We start from the raw sequence: 26,511 nt of genomic DNA, 5'->3' as shown, positions 1-26,511 counted from the left end.
GCTGTGGCCTCTCCCGTTGCGGAGCACAGGCTCCGGACGCGCAGGCTCAGCGGCCATGGCTCACGGGCCCAGCCGCTCCGCGGCACGTGGGATCTTCCCGGACCGGGGCAGGAGCCCGCGTCCCCCGCATCGGCAGGCGGATTCTCAACCACTGCGCCACCAGGGAAGCCCCTTTACTTCATTTTGTATGGCTATAGTTGAAAGTCAAAATGTGTTACCTCCCAAGATATAAAATAACATTTAAAATATACAGTACAAAATGTAAATGATTTTATTAACACATAAATGTATTTCCACATTTTTTCTTAGTGAGAAGAGTTTTTATTTTTGGCAAGGTTATTAATAATCACTTCATAAATAGGCAGGAGGAGCGCAGATTTCAGACCTCTACGTATAACTTTGCCCAACCCCACCTCTACTTCCAAACTCTTTGCTGTTTACAAACAAACAACTATTAGTACACAGCCATGCAGAGTAGACCACCACTTTAAAGCAAGGGCAACTTTTGTAAGAGTGCACAGTGGAAATAAATAGAAATTCTGCATGAAGGTTTTTACCTGCCATCTCCACAAACAGACAAGATTCGGAAAGACAGGCACCTTCCAATGAACTGAGTTCCAAAAGTTAATCTTCAAGACAGTGGGGTGGAACTTGGCACTGCTGTCATGGGAAGTTCACTGAAAATTACTTAGATCACTAGGCCCATTGTGAAAGTCCTCAAATACAGTTGTACACTATCATGACAGAACTCTAGGAAACGGAGCCTGTCCATTTTAGGGTGTTAGGTACATCTCTCGATCTACTGCAATGAAACTGAAACCTCTCGCCTCCCCAATATCCTGAAAAGCACTGCAGTGAGGGACCCTTTGTGGTTCCAGCTCCAGTGACTTGCTCAGGGACTGTACTCAGGCAAGGGCCACATGGGTGTTAGATTAAGCCTTTTGATAGATCGCAATAATTAGTTAGCTTGCTTCCTTTTTAATGGCTAATTAGCTTTTGATGAGGATTTCTCTCTCTTCTCTTTCCTACCATGGAAAAGAATGACTGCATAGTTTCTCTTCTATGCTCCAGCCTCTGAAGAAAATACTAAGCTATTTAAGAGGTTTTCCAAGGGATTTTTATTGGCTCGTTACAGAGGAAAAATAGAAAATTAAACGGCTATTTATGTTATTTTTCCCTTCTCTTTTCACTAGGAGAGTAGAGGTAAATATTGAGTTAAACATAAATGCTAAGGGTAGAGGTTGTTACTGGAAGGAGTAAACTAATGTTAATCTCTGTTTTGGAGAAAAACAGAATAGGCATTTGGTCACAGAAGTAGATACAGGACACGGGGGTGAAAAGCAATGGAAAAATTCTGGAAGGAGGGGGTGGTAAGATGAGACAGCAGCTGATGATACTGCCAGACCAGCACCAACACGGGACCAGTCGGGTGAGAAAGGCTGAAGGACAAATACCAAGAACACTCTTACCCTCCACTGGAGATCAGCCCCTGGTCAAAGACAGGAGAAGGGAATAGGAAATTGGGCTAAGACTGGAATACAAGGCAGCAATGAGTGGAAGAGAAACGGAAAAAGAAAAATCGTCAATCCTTTAATGAGAAGGAAGGGGAGTTCCTGTGGCAAAGAGCTGTCTGTGATTGGGTGGCTGATGTGATAGAGACTGAGCATGCATAACACCTCAGGATTGCTGGTCACCCGCCCAGGGGAAAGCATCTGACACATTTCAAACTTCCAGAAGATGTGTAAACAACTATAAGCATCTTTATACACTGAATATAATTAATTTTTTATAGTGTAAAAATCATTCAAAATAGGGACTTCCCTGGTGGTCCGGTGGTAAAGAATCTGCCTTCCAATGCAGGCGATGTGGGTTCGATCCCTGGTGGGGGAACTAAGATCCCACATGCCGCGGGGCAACTAAGCCCACACACCACAACTACTGAGCTCGGGGGCCTCAACTGGAGAGCCCACGTGCCACAAACTACAGAGCCCACGTGCTCTGGAGCCCGTGACACAATTCGCGAAGAGAAAACCCACATGCCACAACGAAATATCCTGCGTGCAGCAACAAAGACCCAATACAGCGAAAAAAAAAAAAAAAATCATTCAAAATAAAGTACATGAGTATATACTTTATTAAATTAAAGTGAAAGCATAAAATTTTCACTCTTTTTTCTACAACAGTATTCTAAATAATGCAAAACATAAAAACATAAGTAAGCAATGTTTAATTATTGATAAAATGTAGGCTGTAATATACATACCACCAAAAACTCCTTTTTATCCACCATCTCATTGCCATCGGTGTCAAACATGTTGAAAGCTATTCTAAAACCTGCATGTGGCTCTGCCAGAAAAGAACAGGAAAAGTATTTGTGAAATGAAAAAATGTTTTTAAAGTAAAAAAAATCCACATAAGTTGTAAACAGTTATTCACATTCTATACAGAAATACTTTCTTTAACCAAGAAATTAAAAGCAACATGTTATTATTTAGTTAAATACAATAAAAGCTACATGTAAGTATATATATTTCTGCTTCATAAATTAGCACACTTAGTAACACAATTGATAATACACTTTAAATCTACTTGTGTGATACCTGTTGCATAGACTGACAGTAAAATTTGACTACCTTCCTTCCAAAGATAAATATTTTTCTTATCCAAAGTCTGTCAGTTTGTTTAAAAGTAAAATATCAGCTCATCACATTTGAAGTATTTGTAATATGTCAGCTACTTAGAGCAGAAGGGAAAATAAGAATATGGTGCAACGGATCCGTCTAAAATCTTGGGAAAATTATAATGGAAATAACCTGTGAAAAAATGTCAAGCATGAGAGATTACATACTTGGGTTTGAACTTCCAGAGGCTTCAAATACAGAAATATAAAATAAAGAGAGCTTGAATAATTAATTCTCCCCAAATACAAGGAACAACTCCTTTCCTGAGAAAATCGGACTTTCACACATTACGAACTGCCTTAATTGTAGGAACCCTATAATGAGATTCATTCTTTTCACTTCTAAAGCATAAAGAAGAAAACTTGGACAGAAGAAGACTTGAACGTATCCTTCAAAGAGGAGCTCAGTGTACATGCCCTTTTTCAAAACATCTGACCTCTTTTAAGATGACTGGCAAAAAGTTTAAAAAGGACCTCTCACAGATACATTTGCCACTAACTGTTGTGAAATCGTGAACCCAGCAACCCAGCAAAAGCAAAGCACACAGCCGTACTTTCTTAACCGGTAATAGCTGTCTCTGAAAATAATGGAAATGAAAGCCAGTCTTTTATGGAAGTTCATTTTTTTGCATGTATTTTAGGAATCTAGGCTTGTTTTCATTATCATTCGCTTGAGAAAGCAATAAAAAGTTACACCATCTCGATAACCAAGATTTAAGCTTTAAAAATATCTGAAGACACATAGAAAGAAGTCCTCACCAGCATTACTTGGAAGGGAATATTAAGTTAAAGTAATAAAAAGTACAGGGGAGAAAACTATGGACAGGTAACACAGATTATCTAGCCCACTTCCTGCCAGCCCTCTTTTCACATTTTTCTGGGTTCTAATCTAAACGACACCCATAACTTTTCAATTCAAACTCTTCGTAGTTTCTAAGATAGGTCCTGAACTCCAAATGAAGATGCACAGCCTCCAAAGATCCTACCCTTTCTGTAGTAAGCAAAAACCACTATCTGTGTTGTTTCCAACATGCTTAAACCAACCCTGTCCCAGCTCAACAAGTGGCTTTCCTCACCAGTTTTGTTTTACTCGGACCCATCACTCAGCTGGTCCAGGTACTTATAACTTCTAATTTTGCATCTAAAGTTGTTCTGCTAACAAGATAACTTTAAAACAAGTCTCCGAGACACTCCTTGGCACCCACTCCTCTAATTTCCACAGTGGCATTCATCACTGACTGGACTGGAATCATCAGAATGGCCTTCCACTCTGGGACAACCTCAGGCTGTCCTATGACGAACTGCACAATACTTGCTTTTCTTCAGCACCAACATTTTAAATGACTTTGAGCCAGGAGGAAAAAAGCAAGAAAAAAAAATACAATTTTTGAAATACATATGTGTGCACGCGCACGCACGCACACACACACACACACACACCCCAAATTTCCTGCAACAGAACAGCACCCATTACTAAATTCAGAAATAACACAGTGGCTGTGAATTTTCTAATTACAGAAGTATAGGAATTTTAAGATTGGTTTCTAATGACCCAATTTTATTGATGTTCTTGTTTCCACACATCTCCATAAATCCCCACAACTGGAAATTCCACTAGCCACATTCTTTTATTCACTCCCTTCTTCATTCATTTGCCAATTATTTTCTGAGAGGCTACCACGTGAAAAGAGAAAATCTTTGCCATCGTGGACCTTGCATTCAACTGTGGGGAGAGAGACAAAAACATGTAAACCAGTAAACAAACACTTTCGAATAGTTTAAGCACTACGAAGAAAAGAAAACACTGTAAAGGGGTAAAAGGGGAGAGACGGAAGAGGGAGCTAGTTTAGGGAGATGGTCAAGTAAGGCTCTCGAAGTCTTCACGTTTCAAGGAAACCGGAATGATTTTTATTATCCTGAGGATCTTGAGTAAAAGCACTGATGGCAGACAGAGCAGAAAGTGCAAATTCCTGAGGTGAGAATTCAGGGAACAAAGAGGCCAGGCGGCCGGAGCACTGTGAACTACAGCGTATAAGTTCCTCCACTAAATGCAATGAAATTTAACTGAACACCTTAGTAAAGCCTTCATATACTTCATAAGAATCGCTGTATAGGAGAGGAAGATAATAATAAAGCTGTTGTAGGATGTATGATGGGTCTTCTTATAGACTTACTAGTTAAAGGACTCATTCTTTCACACTAGTCTCGCACAAAATGTGATTTGAATGAATGAGTGTAGCAGGAAATTTACAAATCACTACACATCCTGACCTTTAGGCTCCCATGTAGATCCAACCACAGGGACTGATATAGGATATTAAATGTATAATTTATGAGCATTTTATTACTACACCGTAAGCCATAATAATATTTATGGTTTTGACACTTGATAGTGCTATGCTTAGCATTTTCCACTGGCATTTAGACATGAATTTTGCAAAACAGCATGGATAGACCTAAACTGATTTTCAATAGTAAGATAATATAAGAAGGATTTATTGGGACTTCCCTGGTGGCGCAGTGGTTAAGAATCCGCCTGCCAATGCAGGGGTCACGGGTTCGAGCCCTGGTCCGGGATGATCCCACATGCCGCGGAGCAACTAAGCCTGTGCGCCACAACTACTGAGCCTGTGCTCTAGAGCTCGTGAGCCACAACTACTGACGCCCATGTGCCTAGAGCCCGTGCTCCGCAACGAGAGAAGCCACCACAATGAGAAGCCCGCGCACCACAACAAAGAGTAGCCCCTGCTCGCCACAACTGGAGAAAGCCCGCGTGCAGCAACGAAGACCCAATGCAGCAAAAAGTAAATTAATTAATTTAAAAAAAAAGATTTATTTCCCAAGATTATGCTTGAGAAAGAAAACTGTATCCAGAAATAGATTTAATGAGTATACTTACTTGTTAAAATACATAAAAGAAAAAGATATTCTGTGTAAGAAATCACACCTAGAAGAAAAATAGTATCAGTTATGCTATATACAAAATATTACTTTCTCTTCATATTTATCAAGTAAAATATTATTCTTATAATAGCAGTAATATTTATAAAGCACTTAGAGTTTTAAAGAAGATGCTAAATATTGTTTTAAATGAGACTAAACTATTACTACAAAATCAGAGTGAAAGAAACAATAAATAAATTTTACATTGTTTCATATGCCTCTGTAGAAACCCATACAAAAACCACATTAATGCTTCCAGATATACTGGCACAAAAGCAAAATTATCAATAATGTTTATAAATAGCTGTAAATTTTAAATGTGTTGCTAGCTTTCAAGGTATAAATCTAACATAAAATAAAAACGTTGGAAATGGTTAACACTGTAAAGTGCTTAATTATTTCTTAGTAACCCTTGAATAAAACATTTAGATATTCTTGCTTAGAGATTTGACTTCTTATTGCATTCAAAAAACACAACTCTATAGTTATTACTTTTCTGCTTTCAAGTTATCACTCATTATTCTTGATAAACTTCATGCTTCTATTAAATGTAATCTAAGAAGTTTCCATTTTTACAGAAAGCTTACACTTTCTGTATTTTGCATCCTGAGTTCTCTGTAATCTCATAAACTTTAGAAGGAGTTTGTTTGGACTACATAAAAACATGCATTCTCTTACTCAATTTCTTGCTTTTGGATTATAACACCCAAAACTAGAATTAATGGCTTAATTGTTTTCCCAAGTGTATCCTGAGAAAATGAAAATCAGAAATAAGCCAATAACACTTATCCAGATACCAGGCAGTCCTCATGTTTGGTAAAAGGGTATAAAAATCCTTAAAGTAATCAGATTGTGAACTTTAAAACTCCACTTTACCTGATGTTCTTTGAGGCTACCCTCTTTGTTACAGAACAAAGGAAGAGGAGTCACTGTCTGGCAGTTTGTCAGAAGATGTGAAGGGCCAGAGCTAGGAGGCCCTGAAAGCATTCCCGTCTTTTGTTTATACTAGAATATTGTGACCTATAGACATAGTTCTGGTTGATTGCCATGAATGTTATGGGAGAAAGATTCTGGAATGGTCAATGTATATAAAGATACAATACCTAGATTCCATAGGGATCCCTCAAAAAAAAAAAAAAAGATCTGGAAACGGGCTCTGTATCTCCATGACCCCATCTCACTGACTGTTGTTCTGACTTGGTGGGAATGCACAAGAGGTGCTGGTTAGTATAAAGAAGTTTAATATCTGCTCTACATCTTTTACTTGATAATCAACTCAAGACTCCCCTCACTGAAGGATTACAAACCAGTGAGAGTCCTGATGCTGCTGATCATGGGAGGCACCTGTCTGAAGGACTAAGTGGTCTGTGAGGTGGTAAAATCCACAGGGAAGAAAAACAAAGTGAGAAACTCATGATACAATTTAATAAAAATGGTCAGGGACATATATACACTACCAAATGTAAAATAGACAGCTAGTGGGAAGCAGCCGCATAGCACAGGGAGATCAGCTCAGTGCTTTGTGACCACCTAGAGGGGTGGGATAGGGAGGGTGGGAGGGAGGGAGACGCAAGTGGGAAGAGATATGGAAACATATGTATACGTATAGCTGATTCACTCTGTTATAAAGCAGAAAGTAACACACCATTGTAAAGCATTATACTCCAGTAAAGATGTAAAAAAAAAAAAAGGTCAGGGAGAAGGGAAGATATTACTAAACATGAACGCAGATTCATAATGTTTTTAATTACAAAAATGGAAAGCCATTAGATTAACCTTTCAATTTATTTTAAGGCCACCCAGGGTCAAAAATAAAATAATAATAAATGCTAAGCATATAGTAATGTTTCGATCCTTAGAAAAAGAGGCTAAGAAAGATGCCAACTAGGTTTCTCTTGAAAATTCAATTTTAAAAAATTCTAAGGGAAGTTCCTTAAAAGCATTGCACTGTTTAGTTCCTATATCATGATATATTACAGTTAGCTATTATAACTAAGTCTATGTAATTCATGTTTTCATAAATGCTGTATACCAATTAAATTTCTGTAAAACTGCCTAACATTTTCTTGCTGGGTTATATTTTAAGCAGACAAAATTCATTTGTAAATTAGTTTTCAACAGTTCTAAAAACTTAGCTTTATAATTCCTCTTCCACCTAATCTCTTTATAAAAAAGCAAGATTCTCTGTAACTCTCTACTTTACCTAACCCTATGGTTCTAAAACTTCTTGGGTACACCGATTACCTTGATAATCCCATCACTATGACATAGATCTGCACTGTTCTACAGTGTAGCCATTGGCCACACGGGGCTATTTAAATTTAAAATAATTAAAAGTAGATAAAATTAAAAATTCAGTTCCTCACATACAGTAGCCCCATTTCAGGTAATTAATAGCCACATTTGGCTCGTGGCTACCATACGGACATTCCCATCACTGCAGATAGTTCTATTGGGTAGCACTGATTAGATCATCTCCCGCCCCCGCCCGAAAAAAATATGCAAATATGCATACAATTTAAGTAGGATTAGGACCTGCCTAAACCTATGGCTTCCAGATTTAACCCTCCCCCTAACTAAAAAGAATTTCCTTCTTCCATGCATTTATCTTTCTTGGATTATATTTGATCCAATTGCATTTTCCCATGAGAAGTATTAAAGAAATATTTTTTACACTCACCAATTTCCCTCATTATTCCGAGCTTTGAATTTTCCTGATCCTATCATTCCACCCTAAGATTTGAATGGCAATCTTTAAGACAACTTCCAGAAAAAAATTTCTAAGAACTTTAAAGAAACCATGGCCCAGATTTCACAAAGATTTTAAAACCCTAGTTATGAAAAGCCTACAGTTAAAGACAAGGTGTCTCCTCCTTCCAGAGTCCATGAGAACCAGGTGGAAGCAATCTGAATTTCTAATTCTACTTAGGCAAAAATATATGGATTATAACTAATCCTTTAAAGTATTTATCTTCACATTAAAGTAAATATATTATTTTCAAACCAATATCGGTTGAAACTGATGAAAAAAAGGTAAGTTTAGATAATTGCTTTATATTGTTATTTTGTATACTCTTATATTTGAATATGAAAATATATATTTCTAAGAAACATTCCTTTTTAAGATTAAAGAGAGTTTATTAATTAGTTTCTGCTATAAACATTTATTAAAAGTACAATGTAAGGGCTTCCCTGGTGGCGCAGTGGTTGAGCGTCCGCCTGCCGATGCAGGGGACGTGGGTTCGTGCCCCGGTCCGGGAAGATCCTACATGCCGCGGAGCGGCTGGGTCCGTGAGCCATGGCCGCTGGGCCTGCGCGTCCGGAGCCTGTGCTCCGCAACAGGAGAGGCCACAGCAGTGAGAGGCCCGCGTACCGCAAAAAAAAAGAAAAAAAAGTACAATGTAAAAGAAAATTGCAATAAAAGCTATATAATTTGATTGCAAGGACATGTATGAATTAACGAGTTAACGTATATATAGATATGGGTAATAAGGTAAGTTGAAATAGGTGGATTCTGCAGTGAGCGTTGTTTTTAAAAGAAACATGTTCAAATTGTGCAACCAAAAGATATATCCAATAAGCTTTTCATACTGATTAAATTTAAGAAAATCTGCAATTCCCTGGAAGTAATAGGAAAGAAGAAAAATAGACATTTGGAAATCAGTATTTTTGAAAAATGCTTTCTGTGGGTAAATATAATATATACTTCTAAATACGATTAAAAAGGTGTTTTTTTTAACTATAAAAGTTCACTTTGTTGTGAAAAGTGTGGAAGATATGAATAGTGTATATAAAAAGTAACATGAAAACCACCCTTAATCTCACTGCTGAGAAACAATCATTATTAATATCTTGGTGTTTTTCTTTTCAGTTTATTTTCCATGTACATAGACACATATGTAATTATAAAATTATTTAAGCATGAGGAAAATATGTATAAATAGTATAAATAATAGAGTATCAATATTAAAATACATAAATACTAAAGTTAACTTACCTCTTTCTTTAAGATTTCGAAATAGCTTTGATGATCCTTTCCAAACTGGTGGTGTTTCTGATAGCATTTGATTTAATTCCTATGACATAAGGTATCATAATGCTGATTAACTGGTAAACCACTTACTTATAAAATAGACCAAAAATATTTAAATGCCTATGCAAAAAAATTCTCTGCTTAGAAGACGTGAAACATGACTGTATTTATACTATTTTATCTGTGGTTCATTCAACTGTAAAACCCAATATTTGCCCACAGTCCAAATGTAAAAATAAGTGATAAAGATGCTACATTAAATTCAATTAGAGCTACCAAAAATTTCAGATAAACTTAATAATTGGAGAAATACATATATATATGATAATCTAATTAAGATAAAACAGTGAATTTAAGTTCTGGAGCCAGTTAGAAAAGGATGGTTCCGTGGAAGCCACAGGAAAAGGTGGACTTCCTAATACAGGTCACGCATGATCACTGGGCTTCACATACTGTTTTCTGTAGCCCTCTTGGATTTAGGGGATTTTGTGGTAGATGAAGTAACTGGGCAACAGATTATGCTGGGAAAGAATGAAGAGTATTTTAATAGTGACTCAGAGAACGATGACATCAGATGAAGCGGGAGGACAGGGTGTTGAGTTATTGTGTCCACTGCTGCAATTTTTTTTTCTAATTTTAACTTAAATATTCAGTAAAGAATACACACTTCAGTTGCTGGTTAGCCAGCTTTTCTTTTTTTTTTTTTTAATCAAGCTGAGGGGTGACTAGTTTGGAAAATTTAAACATTTGATTCATTGCTCAGATACTAGAATGATTTTTGTATTTATTACACATACTGTGTTAAAAATAAGTGAAAATTATAATTAGGTTAACTGTGAAAAAATTATTAAAGGATTTGGTGAGATAACTTGAAATAATCTGAAATTTAAAAATTAGTCTGCTAAGTAACATACTGAAAAAACAATAGAAATGACTTCTTTTCCAGATCTGACTCTTGCTACTCAAAATGTAATTCCCCGGTGGCCCAGGCGTCACCACCGGGGAGCTTGTTAGAAATGCAGAATCTCAGATCCCATCCCTGGCCTCCTGAACCAGAATCAATTTTTAACAGGATCGCCAGGTGATTTTTATGCACATTCAAGTTTGAGAAGCACTTTAGACAAATCCTTCCTGATGTAGTTGTACCTAAAAAAGCTCTGTGACATTTATAAACCATCTTTTTCATTACAGAGCTGGGTTAGCAGGCAAATAAGGAATCTCTGGGATGCCCAAGGCCAGAGAGGTATTTTTAGGGGATTTATAGACACCCTGAAGCCTATCTGTGAATCCTTGCTCTCACTTCCTTCATAGTGTTATTTCTGCACTGCAGGTAACAGATGCCACCTGGTGCTCAGCAGTGTCTGACTAGGGTAGCAATTCACATACGACTAGTAATGAGAAGCTAGGATATTTAATGTTAAACAATAGTAAACTCATAAACATTTCTGTTAGAGCAGGAGATTAAAGAATATTAATATTTTGAGTACATTTTATATACTTTCATTTATACTGTCTCTATTATATAAATATTACCATCTCCATTTTAACTGTTCCCATGTTTTCTACTCACTTCTTCTATGTAAACTCAGCTAAAATTTAAGACCAAAAAAATCATAGCTACCTTTTACTGAGTGTCCCCTATATGCTTGGCAATGGGCTAATACATATCTCATTTAATTCTAAAAAATAATCCTCATTATGCATATTTTACTGTGTCTTAAAGAAGATAAGTAACTCACCGGGGATTATACAACTAGTAAATGACTGTCTAGATCCTTACTGACTCTAAGCAGTTTATTTTTGTAATAAGTTAGTTCCTTGTCTGGTCTAGAACATCCAGTTGACGCACTAATTTTGTTTTGTGTCAACTTCAGGGACTTTTTTTTCTTAATTTAATTTTTATTTTATATTGACATATAGTTGATTTACAATACTATGTTAGTTGCAGATGTACAGCAAAGTGAGTCAGTTATACCTATACATATATCCATTCATTTTCAGATTCTTTTCCCATATAGGTCATAACAGAGTATTGAGTAGAGTTCACTGCAGTGGAGGCTACAGACTTTTAAGTTTTATTAAAAACGGTATTTCCACTCAGGCGGGAATCTCTCTCCCCTCTCCCAGTGCCTACCTTATTCTCTTCTAGGTAGCCGTGCTGTATGATAAAGAATTTGATTGGCCTTTGTCCCTGGTTCCTGGGAGGAAGACTATATCCTTGCATCACACCAAAGTTTATGCTGAGGAGATGACTCAGGATGGGGGGCTGACCTTCCAAAACAACCCCGTGATTCAAGGGTTGGGGCTTTGAGCTAGCCCGACCTCTGGGGAGGGGAGAGGAAAGGGACTGGAGATTGAATTCAACCATGTGGCCAATGATTCCATCAATCACACCTATGCAATGAAACCCCCAATAAAAACTCTGGACACCAAACTCAGTGGAACTTTCAGGTTGGTGAACACATGGGTGTGCCAGGAGGGTGACATACCCTGATCCCTCAGGGAGGGGGCACAGAAGCTGTATGTGGAACCCTCCTATACCTTGCTGTATGTGTCTCTCCATTTGGCTGGCCTTGATTTGTTCCCTTATAATGATAAACTACAATTCTACGTGTAGAACGTTCCTGAGTTCTATGAGTCAGTCTAACAAATTATCAAACTTGAGGGGAGTTGTGGGAACTCTGAATTTGTAGCCAGTTGGTCAGCAGTGTTGGTGGTCCGGGACCCCTTGAGTTGCAGCTGGCATCTGAAATGAGGGCCACCTTTTTGGGAAATGGGTCCTTAAATCTGTGGGGTCTGATGCTAACTCTGGGTGATGAGTGTCAGAACTGTATTGCAGTATTGCAAGTAGGGACTAAATAAATATTTGCTAGATTGAATTCACTTACCTAGAATTACAGATGCCTTTTAAAGGCTTTATACAATTTTTCTGAGGACAATTTTTATAATTATATACATAATATATATGTTATAGGAAAATTAGTAAGTGCAGAAAATAAAACCAGATTGTAATCCAGGGACGAACCACAATTAAAAATTTTATTTAATCTCCTTTTAATCTAATTCTCTATCTAGGCATATTTATACAGTATTTTTGTCATTCTTGTTGCAAATATTAAATCATTTTCTGCATACTGTTTTGTAAATTACTCTTTGCATTAATATGTCATAAGCATATTTTCCTGCCAAATATTCTTCATTTTCATTTTAGTGGCTACACAGTAGTTGTCTATATCAGCAGTTCTGAAATGTAACTCTTTATACTCTTAAAAATTGTTTACCCAAAAGAGATATTGCTTATGTAGGTTATATCTATCAATATTTAATGCATGTGGAAACAGAAATGATACATTTTTAGAACACAAAAACACACAAGCACATATTCTATTAGTTCGCAGAGTGATGATGTCATCACTCATCATGCAGCCTCTGGAAAACTCCACTGTACACTTGTGAAAGAATGAGAGTAATAGAACAAGTACCTTCTCAGTATTATTATGAAAATAGTCTGGCTTCATGGACCCCCAAAAAGGTCGTTGCACGTTAAGAAAGACCAGTTTGTATTCTTTTGTAATTTGCTGTTTTACTCAAACTCATGTTTTTTAGGTCTATTCATGTTGATACACATATCTCTTGTGTATTTATTCACCTTAGCTCTATATTACTGTATTGTCCCTCATATACCTATTTCACATTCTTTTATTAATTCCTCTGACTGACATTTATATTGTTTCTAATTTTTTTAGGACTCCTGGGATAAGCATACAAGCATTTCTCTTGTAAACATATCTAGAAGTAGAATTTTTGATATGCATTAGATAGTGCGAAATTTCTCTCAAAAGAGACTACACACCAATCGACATTCTCACCCGACTCCCCCTTCTTCTTGTCCTTGCTAATTACTGGTATTGTTAGATTTCTAGAGCCTGCCAATCTGATGGGTGTGAACTAGCATCAGATCATTGGTTTAATTTGCATATCCCTGATTACTAGTAAGGTTGAGCTCCTTTACATATATTTATTGGCCCTTCGGGCTATGTCCACCCATTATTTTCTTGTTATCTTTTTTATATTGATTTACAGGAGTTCTATATGACTACAAGACACCTAGCCTTTTCTGTTAATAATGGGTTGGCCAAAAAGTTCGTTCTGGGGCTTCCCTGGTGGCGCAGTGGTTGAGAGTCCGCCTGCCGATGCAGGGAACACAGGTTCGTGCCCCGGTCCGGGAGGATCCCGCATGCCGCGGAGTGGCTGGGCCCGTGAGCCATGGCCGCTGGGCCTGCGCGTCCGGAGCCTGTGCTCCGCAGCGGGAGAGGCCACAGCAGTGAGAGGCCCACGTACCACAAAAAAAAAAAAAAAAAAAAAAAAGTTCGTTCTGGTTTTTCATAACTTAAGAAAACCCAAATGAACTTTTTAGCCAACCCAATATGTTGCAAGCATATTCTCCCATCTGTCATACGTCTTTTAACATTGTTGACACTGTCTTTTGGCGTGCCAAAATTTTTAATATTTGATTCAGCAAAATTTGCCAATAATCTCCTTTGAGTCCAGCTTTATATTTCTTATATATATGTACATATCACATTTATATATGCATACATCACATAAATATATATATATAAAAAAGTGTGCGGGACTTCCCTGGTGGTCCAGTGGCTAAGGCTCCATGCTCCCAATGCAGGGGCCCTGGGTTTGATCCCTGGTCAGGGAACTGGATCCCACATGCCACAACTAAGACCCAGTGCAGCCAAATAAATAAATAAATAAATTCTTAAAAAATAAATAAATAAAATAAAATAGCGTGCATGCATACATATACCAAGAGCTTTAACCTACCTGCTTGGAAAGTGACTTCCATGTTTTAGCAACTATAATAAACATAAAAAATTAGATAATACTTCATGTAATGTATATCAAAATTCAGTAACCATCTACAATCATAACTCATAACACTGACTTTTCTATCTAAAAGGCAAAGTTTTTTTTAATCTCAAGATTTAGACCTATGTATGTTATGCATTATGTGTTTGTTTCATGTACTATAAACTACTTAAATAACATCAGTGGAATAGAAAACACATTTTCCATAATCATTATCTTACTTTGGGGATTTCTGGATTTATAAAGTAAGTTAACTGACTCCATGTTAAACATCCTATGGGCTTAAAACACAAACACTGAGATTCATTAAACACTGATGTTAGAATATAAAATATTAACATAGAGAAATTATAATTTTAAGGTGTTACCCATGATCTCTGCTGTGTTAGTATCTCTGATTATACTTCAAAGGTCAGGTCTCTCTAGAGTGAAGGGGAAGGATAGGGGCAAAGAGAAAAAAAGATCAAGGAGAGAACAGGTAATGTGATAGAGAGACTCTTGGCCTGTTTTCCATTCTTCTCCCCTAAGAATGTCATAGTTGAATAAAATACCTGAGATCACTTTCTTTTTCTGATTTCTCCTCACATCCCTGAAGATCTCAAACACTATAAATCTTATAATATTAAAATAAATACATAGTCAACATTGCTGTTTCCTTGCTCACATTTGAACACTGTGAATATCTAATCCTTGTCCAAGAATTAGCTCCAGGTTTGTATGTGATTAAGTCCTATAATACAGCCGCATTAGGAACTAGTAAATATCAACTATTTTAGCTACATTACAATAATGACAACCAATAATTTTTCTACATGGCAATGCGGCCATTTCTGTATAGTTAACCATAGCTAACGTAAACAATGTATCAAATTCAAGATTATAAGACAGGCATGTTTTGCTTAACTTTCTCTTTTTTAAGCGATGTAATAAGTCATTTTAAGATCAAAAGGGAAAAACTATGTTCTAAAATTTGGCAAACTGATTTTTATGAAGATAGTTTTCTTCTCTATGTAGCAACAACATCCTTTCTTTACCCAAGACAGTTTATATGCAAACATGTAATCAAGTTTAAAATCAAGATTGTAATCAAGATTAAAATCACAGGTCTATACGGTAGAATTCAGCATTTAACCTTAATTATACTTCACACATTCATTTCATAGACATCCTCCTTTACACAATGAACACAACAATGTAAATGATATTTATTATTCTGTTGCTTTTGAAATATAGCAGTAAGAAAAGAAGAAAAATAAATGGTACAAAAGTACATGCACATGCTCTTATGCAATGTTCAGAAGCTATTTGTCAAAAGAGGAAGTTAGACACTCTTGAGTTTTGTAGGGTTTATGAGATTTCCAGGGTAAATTATTCACAAAAGACATATTCATTCTGCCGGATATGTCACCATGTTCAGTATTATTGGCTTTTTTTTTTAATAAGACTAAAGAGCCATTAAGATTGTTCTTCAAAGGATTTTCTGATTTTCTAAATTCCTTATTTCACATGAAGTTACTGCATATATAAATATAAGGTGAAGAGGGACTTCATTCTTTTGGATATATTTTATTTCTTAAGCTATAGGTTGATGTTTTCATTATATTTTTAATATTTTTATGTATGTCTGAAATTTTTTAACTTAAAATTAAATTAAAATTAAATAATACTTGAAGTTATATGAAAATAATTACTTAGTTCTAGATGAACAGTTTACCTCTTAGGTTCTATTTAAGTGGGTAAAACAAGAAATTTTCTTGATTTCAAACACAAAGTTACAATCAACAATCAGATGTATATCTCAACTGACATTTATTTGAGCTATAATTATTAAGCAAATGTTTACATAGCATACCATTTTCGTGTTGATGTTGCCATAAAATTATATTAAAGATTTTAAAAAATAATGGTTATGAATTCAAGTGATAATGATGATGATGACAATGACAGCTAGCAATGTCTATTACGTGCTTGTTGCATGTCAGGTATTACACTAAACATAACTGATATCATCCAATCCTTAAAAAACCTCATAATCCTGTTATTTGTACTTTTATAAATGAAGAAACAAAAGATTAAATAACTTAGGTTCTCAAAGCTCATAAATGAATGCCAAGGTCTAAACACAAGTCAAATTTCAATATGCTATTTTGATATGTATATGATTTCATATTCAGTCTATGAAGCATATTTTCTTTTTTGAGGTAAATATTTCTTTTTAAAACCCTACAGTTTTAAAAAAGTTTTTACAAATATCTTGATCTTTAGTTACCATTCTTAATTATGTCTTAAAAGTGTTGGTTAGAAATTAACTGATATTAATTTGTGGTTGTCAAATATCCTGTGTTTATAGTGGAAACCAGTTTTTTCCCTGCAAGTGATAGTTTTGGAATATCTAGCAACAGAATCACAGCTAAAATTATTTCCAAAAAGCAAAAATCCAACAGTAGGCTTCCAGTGAATACATTATGAAGATAAAAATAAAGAAAATAATGAATTTAAAAATTTCAAACTATGAAATTTTAAATCAGTAAGCATTACTTAAAGGATAACTTCTCAAATATGTTTGACAACAGTTACAGAATTTGATGCAAAAGTACCATTTGATATTGTAAGAGATATATTAATAGTTTTATCAAATCTATACTAAAATATAAAAATCCACACTGTACAAAAACAATTAAACAAAAATGTAAGGAACACGTATATACCTACTTACGTATAAGGGTCCTTTCTATGTACAAAGTCCCTACACTCAGGAAACGTACAATATTATAGGAGGACAAAAAATACAGAAACAACCAATTCCAAGGCAGAATATGGTTATCTGGCACATGGTAAGTACTCAATAAATATTTCTTGAAGGAAGGGGGAGGGAGGGGGGAGGGAACGGGAACCAAAAAAGCATAGAGAGATACAATTCTTACCACAGACTTCAAATTCTCCAAAAAAAGAGCCCTATTTAAACTCTAGCCTTTTGTATCGCTACTGTCACCTTTATTCTCCTACTATGCCACCTCCCTGGGCAATCTCATCCATACACATTGCATTAATTACCAATCATGTACAGATGAATCCCAAACACATACCTCTTCCCAGTCCTCCCCCAGGTCTCCAATGGAAATAATCCAAAGCGTCAAAAATTAATTCATTAAAAGCTAATGTGTGAAGTAGCCAATTTGTCAAATTACCGAAGATTGAATTTTTTGAACTTTTATACATTTTTCTTTCACCTCACAGTTACCTTTTTTGTTGTTGAGAATGCTTAAGATCTGTTCTCTTAGCAAGTTTTAATTATACAAGACTGTACAATATTATCAACTACAGTCACCATGCTATCCATTAGACTTTGAGGATTTATTTTAAGTTTGGTTTTGCCATAACTCTATCTCTGAAGAAGAGATGGCTATAATTGTTCTAACCTAACTTAAGGCATTCATTTGACAGTTCCAAGCAGATTATCAAACAACTAGTTATCTGGTAGGTTGATTTTCAGTGAGTTGAAATCAATGATCAAGAGCCAGGTCCTACTGCCTCCTTGATATCTCCTCTTCTACAAATCTGAGGCATTTAACTACATCATGTCCAAAACTGAAGTTGTGATTTTTCCCTTTAACGCCAGTCCCTACTGCCATCCATCCAGTTAAGCCAACCAGAAATCTTTAGTACTCACTACTCCATCATTACCATTGCCACCACTGTTAGAAGCTTCTGATGCTTGGACAAGAGTCTCCTCTCTGATCTGCTCATGGCCACTCTGGACCTCTGTAATCTGTCTCCACCCTGAGATCTTTCAAAACACAATATAATCATGGCAGGCACCTGTTGAAAACAAGACAACAGGCCCAAAATGGAGTTGCCTATGCTAAGCCCCATGTCACCCAACTGAGACTTAATTACAGTGTCAGTTCTCTCCCACATGGAATCTTAAACCAGTCATCAGGAATCACCTGATCAGCACCAGTTAGGTCATCTGTCTGATAGACCCCTACCATCTCCTGAAGGCAAGTGACCTCACGATAACCAACCTGCATTTTTTTGCCTAACATAACTTTCTTGTTCCTGCTTCCTTCTGCCTATAAAAGGCTTTTCATTTTGTACAGCTCCTCAGAGCTCCTTTGTATCTGCTAGACTGTATGCTGCTCAATTCATGAATCGTTGAATAAAGCCAATAAGATCTTTAAAATTTACTTAGTTGAATTTGGTTTTTTAATACACCAAATTCTCCTGCAGCTTAAACCACTATCACAGTTTTCCATTACTTTTAGGATAAAAACAAAAATGTTTAATATCAGCTTACAGACTCTGAATGATTTGGCCCTACCCATATTCCACATACCATATTCCTCCTTGCTCTCTGCACTTACAGCCACCCAGATCTTTTTTCCACTCCTCAAATGTATCACACTCCTTCTTGTCACGGCACCTCAGCACACGCTGTTTCTTCTGCTGAAATTCTCCACTCCCAATTTCCCATTTACCTAGCTAGTTCTTATGATTCATATTTCATGGTGATATTTCTTTCCCCAAGGAAGATTTCTCTGAGCTACCTGACTAGGTCACTTCTCAAAAATACACTCTCATAGAATCAAGAAACTTTCTTTCAAGGCACTGAGTTATAATTTGTTGTTTATATGTAAATTTTGTTGATCAGTGTTGGCTTCCTCCACCAGACTGCAAGCACCATGAGGGTGGAGAACATTTACCTTTCGTTCCCCTCACCACTGTATCTCCAGTACCTAGTGCAGTGCCTGGCATTTGATAGTTGTCCTTGACTACATGTCATTTAATATTCTGTGAGATGAAATGGGAAGGGTACATAAAAGCACTTCTGCTGCCTTCCAAAGTACTATGGTTGTCTTGAGAAGAAGTACTCTGTGATTATTTATTTGAGTTGTGAACTGAACTAGTTCCTTTTTTTCATGGAACCCAATTTTTACTTGAAAGAATAACTGACAGACAAATTATGGTTATTTAGACCTGGGTATTTGGCAGACATTTTTGTACAAATGAACAAAGTTGCTTCTCGCTTAAAGAAAACTGACAGTATTTGCTGTTAATAACATTTGAGATTTCAAGTAAAAATCAGAATATTGGAAAACTTGTATACACCACAAATTTGACAGCTTTCCAATAAGTAAAAACTTTTCTGATGAGATTATGACAATATTAGTGAATGTGATTTTTAAAAAATACTGTTTAATGAGATATGTCAACATTTGGAAGATCTGCATAATTTAATAAACCAACATTCTCCAGTTGATGTTGCAAGATTATATAAGGGAAAAAGATCCATTCAAAGTGCAATGTAGGCCAATGTATTTGAACAAAACAGATAACAAAAAAGTTTCAAAGTCCACATTGCAACTAAACTTTAAGAAACTACCATTAGCCAAGTATTGATACAGTACCAAAGAAGAATATCTACAATTATCTAAAAGGCTACTGAAATACCCTTCCGTTTTCCTACTTCTATATTTGTGAGGCAGATTTTGTTTAGATACTTCCTGAAAAACAATACATTGCAACAAATTGAACACAAAAGCAGATATGAGAATCCAGATGGCTTCTATTAAGTCAGACATTAAAGTAACTTTGCAAGAATGTACATAATGTCCCCAAATTTGAGAACCACTGCTCTAACACATGGAAAGGTGAAAAACAATTAACTTATATTTACACTGCAGGAGCCATGACATATTCAGAAGAGATATGGGAAGAATTTTTGTCCAGGTCTAACTGGAGCCAGCCCTCTTGAGTTATTCTGTTTAGACTGGATATAAGAACTGACTTGGCAGAGTAAGAACCTATTATAAAGCATAAGGTAGTGTTTAGTTGGATGTACTGAAAAAGAGGAAACAATAGAAATTTCTGAAAACAGAAAAGATACCAGTAGGAGTTGATAAGAAATATTAGTCTGGTAACATTGTAGAGCATAGTATCTTTTGAAACACCACATTGCTTGCGTAGTTGTTCTGAAAACTTATACTGCTCCACATTTTTACAAACTAGAGACAAGAGAAAAATCTTATAAAATTATTGAGATAACTGAAGAAATATACTTACATTTGGGCTCATCTGTTGTAACAGCCAAAATAAAATCATATGGAGTCATGAATAACTGCCCTTCACATTCTACAGAAGCAAACAAACGAAATCGCCTTTCCCGAGATGTTGCATAGAGATCTAGGTCTTCAATGTCTGTTCTGCCAACAGCAACCTAAAGTAAAGAAAGCAAGGAAGTCTGGACTGTGTGAAGTGACACCTCCTTTTAGAAGATAAATGTTTTCAATTATGTTGATAGTGAATTAACAGAATAAATGAAAAAGTGTGAAAATATTATCTTCTGGAGAACTTAATCATATTATAAATAATTACCCACATGGATAAAATGAACTAATGTTCAAAAGATCCTACAATGAATATCATTAACGTTCTGAAGACTTTACACTGGCACTTTGAAGGACCTGTGATTTATTTCTTCAGTTTCAGTCTCAGAGAACATTAAATTTCTGACCTAGTAGTTTCTTCAGAAGGAACACCAACACTTGCTGAATGCCTACTATGTACTCTCTCTATAGGCTTATTTATTTAATCAGAACTCTTTTCATTGTAGTCTATTAATTTTCTAAAAGAAGAAAGGGAAAGCGTGATAGGCTGTTCATGGCGACCACTAAGGAAACCACTTAGTGGTAGAGCTTAGATTCGAAGTGAAGTTGCTAAGTCTAGATCACTACAGTAGAGTTACCACCAATGTCCACTCTGAATTCTACCTAAGGTTAAGATGAGCAGAATCAAAAGAGTGTGTGTATATGGGGGGAAGGGGATCTCCTTTTGTCTTACTGAAAGATCTTTCCTTGTAGATAAATAATTTCTCACTATTATTTATTTTCTCTCTGAACTATAAAAAATCTTTTAATAAAATGATTTTTTCCTGATTCCAAAAGCGATGCATAGTTACTATATATAATTTAGAAGACAGAATTTAAAATTTTATAGACATAATTGTTTTTGTTTTCTTTTTTGGCAAAAAATGGGGGTTATACTACGCTGTTCAGTAATCTGATCCTTTTTACTTATTAACGCATTTTTGACCAGAGACATATATTATGGCTACAAAATCCTCCAGTCAATAATGTGTTAATATATCATGTGTCATTTTTCCATGTCACTAAATAGTCTAGTAGACCATTTTTAGAAACTATATAATATTTAATAGTAAATGTTTGTAGCCTAACACAATTAATGAATTCTAACTGGTTGACTATTTAGGTAATTCATAGTACTTTACTATTATAAAACAATGTTATAATGACCAGCCTTGAAAATATTTAAATATATCTACAAATAGTTCCTTGGGGTAAACTCCTAGGAGTAAACTTGATTGGTCAAACAAAATCATTTCATACATATTATCAAACTACCTCCAAGGAGTTTATAGCAATTTACATGACTAGCAACAATATAAAAATTATATTTTCACACATTTCATAAAAAATTATTTTATATCAGAAAAAAATTCTTATTTAGGATGACAAGCTTAATCTCTTTACTGTCTCTTCTATGTCTACTAAGTCACTATGAAAATTATGTACAAATTGTCAAAATTATTTAAACATCTAATATTTTGAGAAGTTGTATCAAACAAACCATAAGAACTTTCAATAAGGAAACTACATTTTGTATTTCTAAGTTACACCTTACTAAATAAAAAGCCAGGCAAATGAGTAATCTTTTTCCACTGTTCTGAAGACTAAGACTTTTCAAAACATTACAGAAGTAGTCAAATAAAAAATTAAAAAGGAAAATTTTAATGCCATTTTTTAGTGGTGTGTATAAATAGGGAGAATCTACAATCTCAGCCCTTAAGGAATATACAATCTATACGGAGGGACAAAATACTACTTGGAGAGACAAAAGGTACAAACATGGAAAAGAGAATAAGTCAAGTTAGAGAAAACAGAAGAAAAGCACAATAGATTGAGGTTAATATGAAGCTTCAGGAAGAAGAAAATATGAATTTTAATGTCAGGAAGAGATATGAGCATTCTAGGTTTACATGGCATATTTGAAGATGGTAATAGTCTTCCTGGAACAGAACATTTGCATTCATGTAAAAGGGTAGGTAAATTGATAACAATTCCTGAAGGCAAGACTAAAGCACCAGGATTTAATCTGATAGAAAGCAAATGGCTTTAGGAGATTCTTAAGTGGAACAATGACACAAAGAAAACGGTGCTTTAGAAAGATAAAGCAACCTGGTACCAGACATAAGCTAGCTCAGCAGTATATTAATAGCAATATCAGGTAATCCATTTGTATTGGGAAGTTATTTTGGCTCTACCATGGGTAAGGAGACACTCAGTCACTCAGTGTCAATAACAAGCGATAATCTCCCTGAATATTCCTCAGGGATCAATCTACCATCTTAAGTCCCCTTCTGCATATATATCCCAGCGGTTTCTTCTTCCTCTTTGGGCAGGGAAACCAATACTGTCTGTGACCACAGTTTACTCTCCTGCTATCTTCTTGCTAAGCCATTTCCTTGGACCCAGGTGGCCCCAATCAACCATGACTCATCTCCACTGAATTTCCTGGAGGACCACTGAGTGGGGAGCATTCCCTGTTTCTGCACCACAATCTGAAGTCATGCTTCAATCTAATATCCAGAACCACAATTTTTGCCTATTTCCTATGACCTAATATGGACTTGATCTGTGACTTCTGCCCTTATCTGGTGCTGCCATTACTGCTCATGAGATGCCTGTGTTTTCTCATCAAACTTTCCTTCCTTAAGCCCAGTCCCAGCACGCCAAAGCTGCTTGACCACTGCAGCTGGGAATCTGATCCACCCGTGAGCTGATGCTGACAACTCCTCTTTCTCCTTAATGTCTACTAACAATCAATTAATGAAGCCTGTTGTTCTCCCTCTAATGTCTCACATCCACCCAGTGTTACTACCTTTGTTTAAGCACTCACTACTTCCCTAAAATTTTACAGTAATGGACTATGGTTTTTGCCTCTAATCCATCCTATATTAAGAGAAAGAAAGAAGAAAAAGGCAGAACTGTGGAATAATTTGTATTCTTTAAACACCCAAGGAACGGTATCAGAAGAAATCTGAGTTCAAGGCTGTCATTAAAACTCCACTGTATGTATGAGTTCTACCTCTTGTTGCTTAGCAAAGGCATCCATCCTTTTTGATAATGGCACTAGGTGCCTACTGGTCTATTTATCACCTTAAAAGAAGATGTGGAGAGGAGTTTGGGAATGGTTTGTGCCCCAGACAAAAAAATATATACCCTAAAAGGGAAGAATATGATTTACATATAAAAGAGATAACCAAAGCCTTGGTGCTTAAATGGGCTCCCTGCTACTGCAGTTGTGTTGCTTCCTCCATTGCCTCTGATCAATTTAGTATAATAAATCACATAGTGTAATAATACACCCGGGCACTGTTCAAATGAACCATGGACTTGTAGTAAGTAAAAAACAATTTTCTCATGAGATCACAGTAAACCGGCCTGGTCCTAGAACAGTCTAGTTATCATCAACTGGGAGGACTGAGCTCATCTGGCTGGAGTACGGGATGGGATAGAGAGCAGAACAGGAAATCAATACTTGGGTTGTTTTTTTTTTTTTAATTAATTAATTAATTAATTTAAATTTTTGTCTGCACAGGGTCTTCGTTGCAGTGCTCGGGCTTTCTCCAGTTGAGGTGAGCACACAGGCTTAGTTGCTCCACGGCATGTGGGATCCTCCTGGACCAGGGATCGAACCTGTGTTCCCTGCATTGGTAGGTGGACTCCCAACCACTGAGCCACCAGGGAAGCCCCTGAGTTGGTTTTCACACTTTCTGTTCTCTTACACTGACTGATTTGCCTGCTCGTACTCAAATGCCATACTGCTTTAATTGCTATAGCTTTTGATTATGTTTCTGACATTAGGTAAAGAAAGATTCCATCTTATTGTCAATCTTTTAAAAATATTTGTGCTGATTGATATGCCATTTTTCTTCTAAGTGAACTGTGAAATTAAGATGTCAAATTCTGTTTTAAAAACCCCACTGAGGGACTTCCCTGCAGTCCAGTGGTTAAGACTCCACAATTCCAAGGCAGGGGGCATGGTCAGGGAACTAAGATCCCACAGGCCACGCAGCGTAGCCAAAAAAAAAAAAAAAAAAAAAAAAATCCCACTGATATTTTGTTTGGGAGGACATTGAATTTTGGTGTAATTTAGGGTGACTTGATTTTTCCCAACTGGGAACACGGATGTCTATTTACTCAGGTCTTCAACTACATCTTTCAGTAAAGTTTTACAGTTTTCTCATATAAGTTTTAAAAAAATTTTGGTAGATTTACTCATACATTTCATAGTTTCTGTGTAATTGTGAATGGAACCTTTTATTGCTATTACATTTTCAATTGGTTATTTCTGATGAATGGGAAAGCTACTGACTAGTAATTTGCTTTGTATCCAACTAACCTTACTAAATTCCTTCATTAATCTTAATAACTTTTTTCTTGGATTTTCTAGGTAGATAATCATAAGTTCTTTCAAAATAGTAACAGTTGTAACTTTTACTTTTTAATATTTAAACCTCATCTTCATTGTCTTAATTACTAAAGGTTTAAGTTTCTAAAAATGATGTTGAATACTATCAGGAATATTAAGCATTCTTGTCTTGTTCCATAGTTTGCAGAGAATGCTTTTAATGAATTGCCATTAAATGCAATGTTTACTATTGGTTTTGATAATTATCTTCCACCTTAAATCAGGAATGGGTGTTTACCTAGTCTCCTTTGGTCACTGAAAATAAATGAGTTTAGAATTAGAATGGTCTTTAGAAATCATTTGGTCCTCTTGTTTTTTTACCTTTCTACCAGAATAACAACATAAATATGCTCCCCTACCAAAAATTAAAATGTGTTGGGCAAGTAGAAGCATAAACAGAAATCCCCAAACAAAAACTCAAAAGGAATTGGACAAAACTCTATACTATTTACATTATCTTTTAACTATTTTTGGTTTCCAAGATGAATATTTAACATCAACTACTGACCTAATGTGAATTCATTCATTCAGCAGACACTTGGTGTGTGCCTACTACATACAAATGAATTAATTATAAAATAATTAGTCAGTTGGAAGATAACTTTATCTAAAACTATTTTAGGGACAAATATAAATAAATAAGCTTGGTTTAATTATGTCTAACTACTTTCAAACCTTTCAGTTGTCTACATGCCTCTTTCTCTGCAGTTTATGAACAGACTATTTTCTTAATGAATGCTCTAATGGCACAGATGAAGAATAATTTTTTTTTTTTTACTGTGGTAGAGTTCTAACCAAGTTAAACTTTACAGTGTTTTGGAGGTAGACAAGGAGCAGCGGTCCATGAAGGTCAGCTGAGGACACCTGACCTGACCTACTAGAATCTCTGAGAAAAAGGAGAGCTTCAGGCCAGTAGACCACCAAAGGTCAGAAGGAACTCAGACCTTTAAAAGATTCAGCTTTGCTTTTGAACTTTCCAAAGTTTAAAAAATCTAAACCTTCTGAAGTTATTTTAACATCACTACTATGAACACTCAGAAACAAGAACCAATAAATAAAGGTAGAAAATGATACTCAAACTGGTTTTCTAATCCTCTTGGCAATGACAACGATCCTGTATCATGTTAATGTTCTGAGCCTTTCAAAAAAAAAATACAACCATTTCCCTCGAGCATACTGGCCTGAATCTGTGGGTATAATCCTTACATTACAAGGAGCAGGTTAATTACACCTGTATTCACTGGTCGATCTACTTTAATACCTTGTTTGCTCATCTAAATCCAGTGTATCTTGGTAATTCCCTTAGGACTCCGCCCTTCCACTGCAGGGGGCCCGGGGGCCCAGGTTCAATCCCTGGTCAGGGAACTAAGATCCCGCATGCTGTGCAGCAAGGCCAAAAAAGAAAAAGAAAAAAAGAAAAATA

The 26,511-nt window shown here is 35.9% G+C and overlaps 1 protein-coding gene across 6 annotated transcripts in view; it reads right to left on the bottom strand.

Annotated features, from left to right (window-relative positions):
* The window catches only part of MICU3 (mitochondrial calcium uptake family member 3), a 121,127-nt gene that overhangs the window by 57,073 nt on the left and 37,543 nt on the right, over positions 1–26,511 (bottom strand). For all 6 annotated transcript variants that reach the window (XR_008616164.1, XR_008616162.1, XR_003677617.2 and 3 more), the window contains exons 2-6: positions 20,601–20,754; positions 14,493–14,524; positions 9,621–9,699; positions 5,580–5,627; positions 2,264–2,346 (exon numbers count right to left, since the gene is read on the bottom strand). Coding sequence is in view for 2 of the 6 variants with exons in the window: in XM_024131482.3 (XP_023987250.1) it covers positions 2,264–2,346; positions 5,580–5,627; positions 9,621–9,699; positions 14,493–14,524; positions 20,601–20,754 (396 nt within the window). In the remaining 4 variants the exon portion in view is untranslated. The remainder of the gene's footprint in view (positions 1–2,263; positions 2,347–5,579; positions 5,628–9,620; positions 9,700–14,492; positions 14,525–20,600; positions 20,755–26,511) is intronic.

Source organism: Physeter macrocephalus, chromosome 20 (genome assembly GCF_002837175.3).
Source record: "Physeter macrocephalus isolate SW-GA chromosome 20, ASM283717v5, whole genome shotgun sequence".
NCBI lineage: Eukaryota > Metazoa > Chordata > Mammalia > Artiodactyla > Physeteridae > Physeter > Physeter macrocephalus.
The sequence above is the reverse complement of the archived record's forward strand: the minus strand, read 5'-3'. Positions and strand labels throughout refer to the sequence as shown.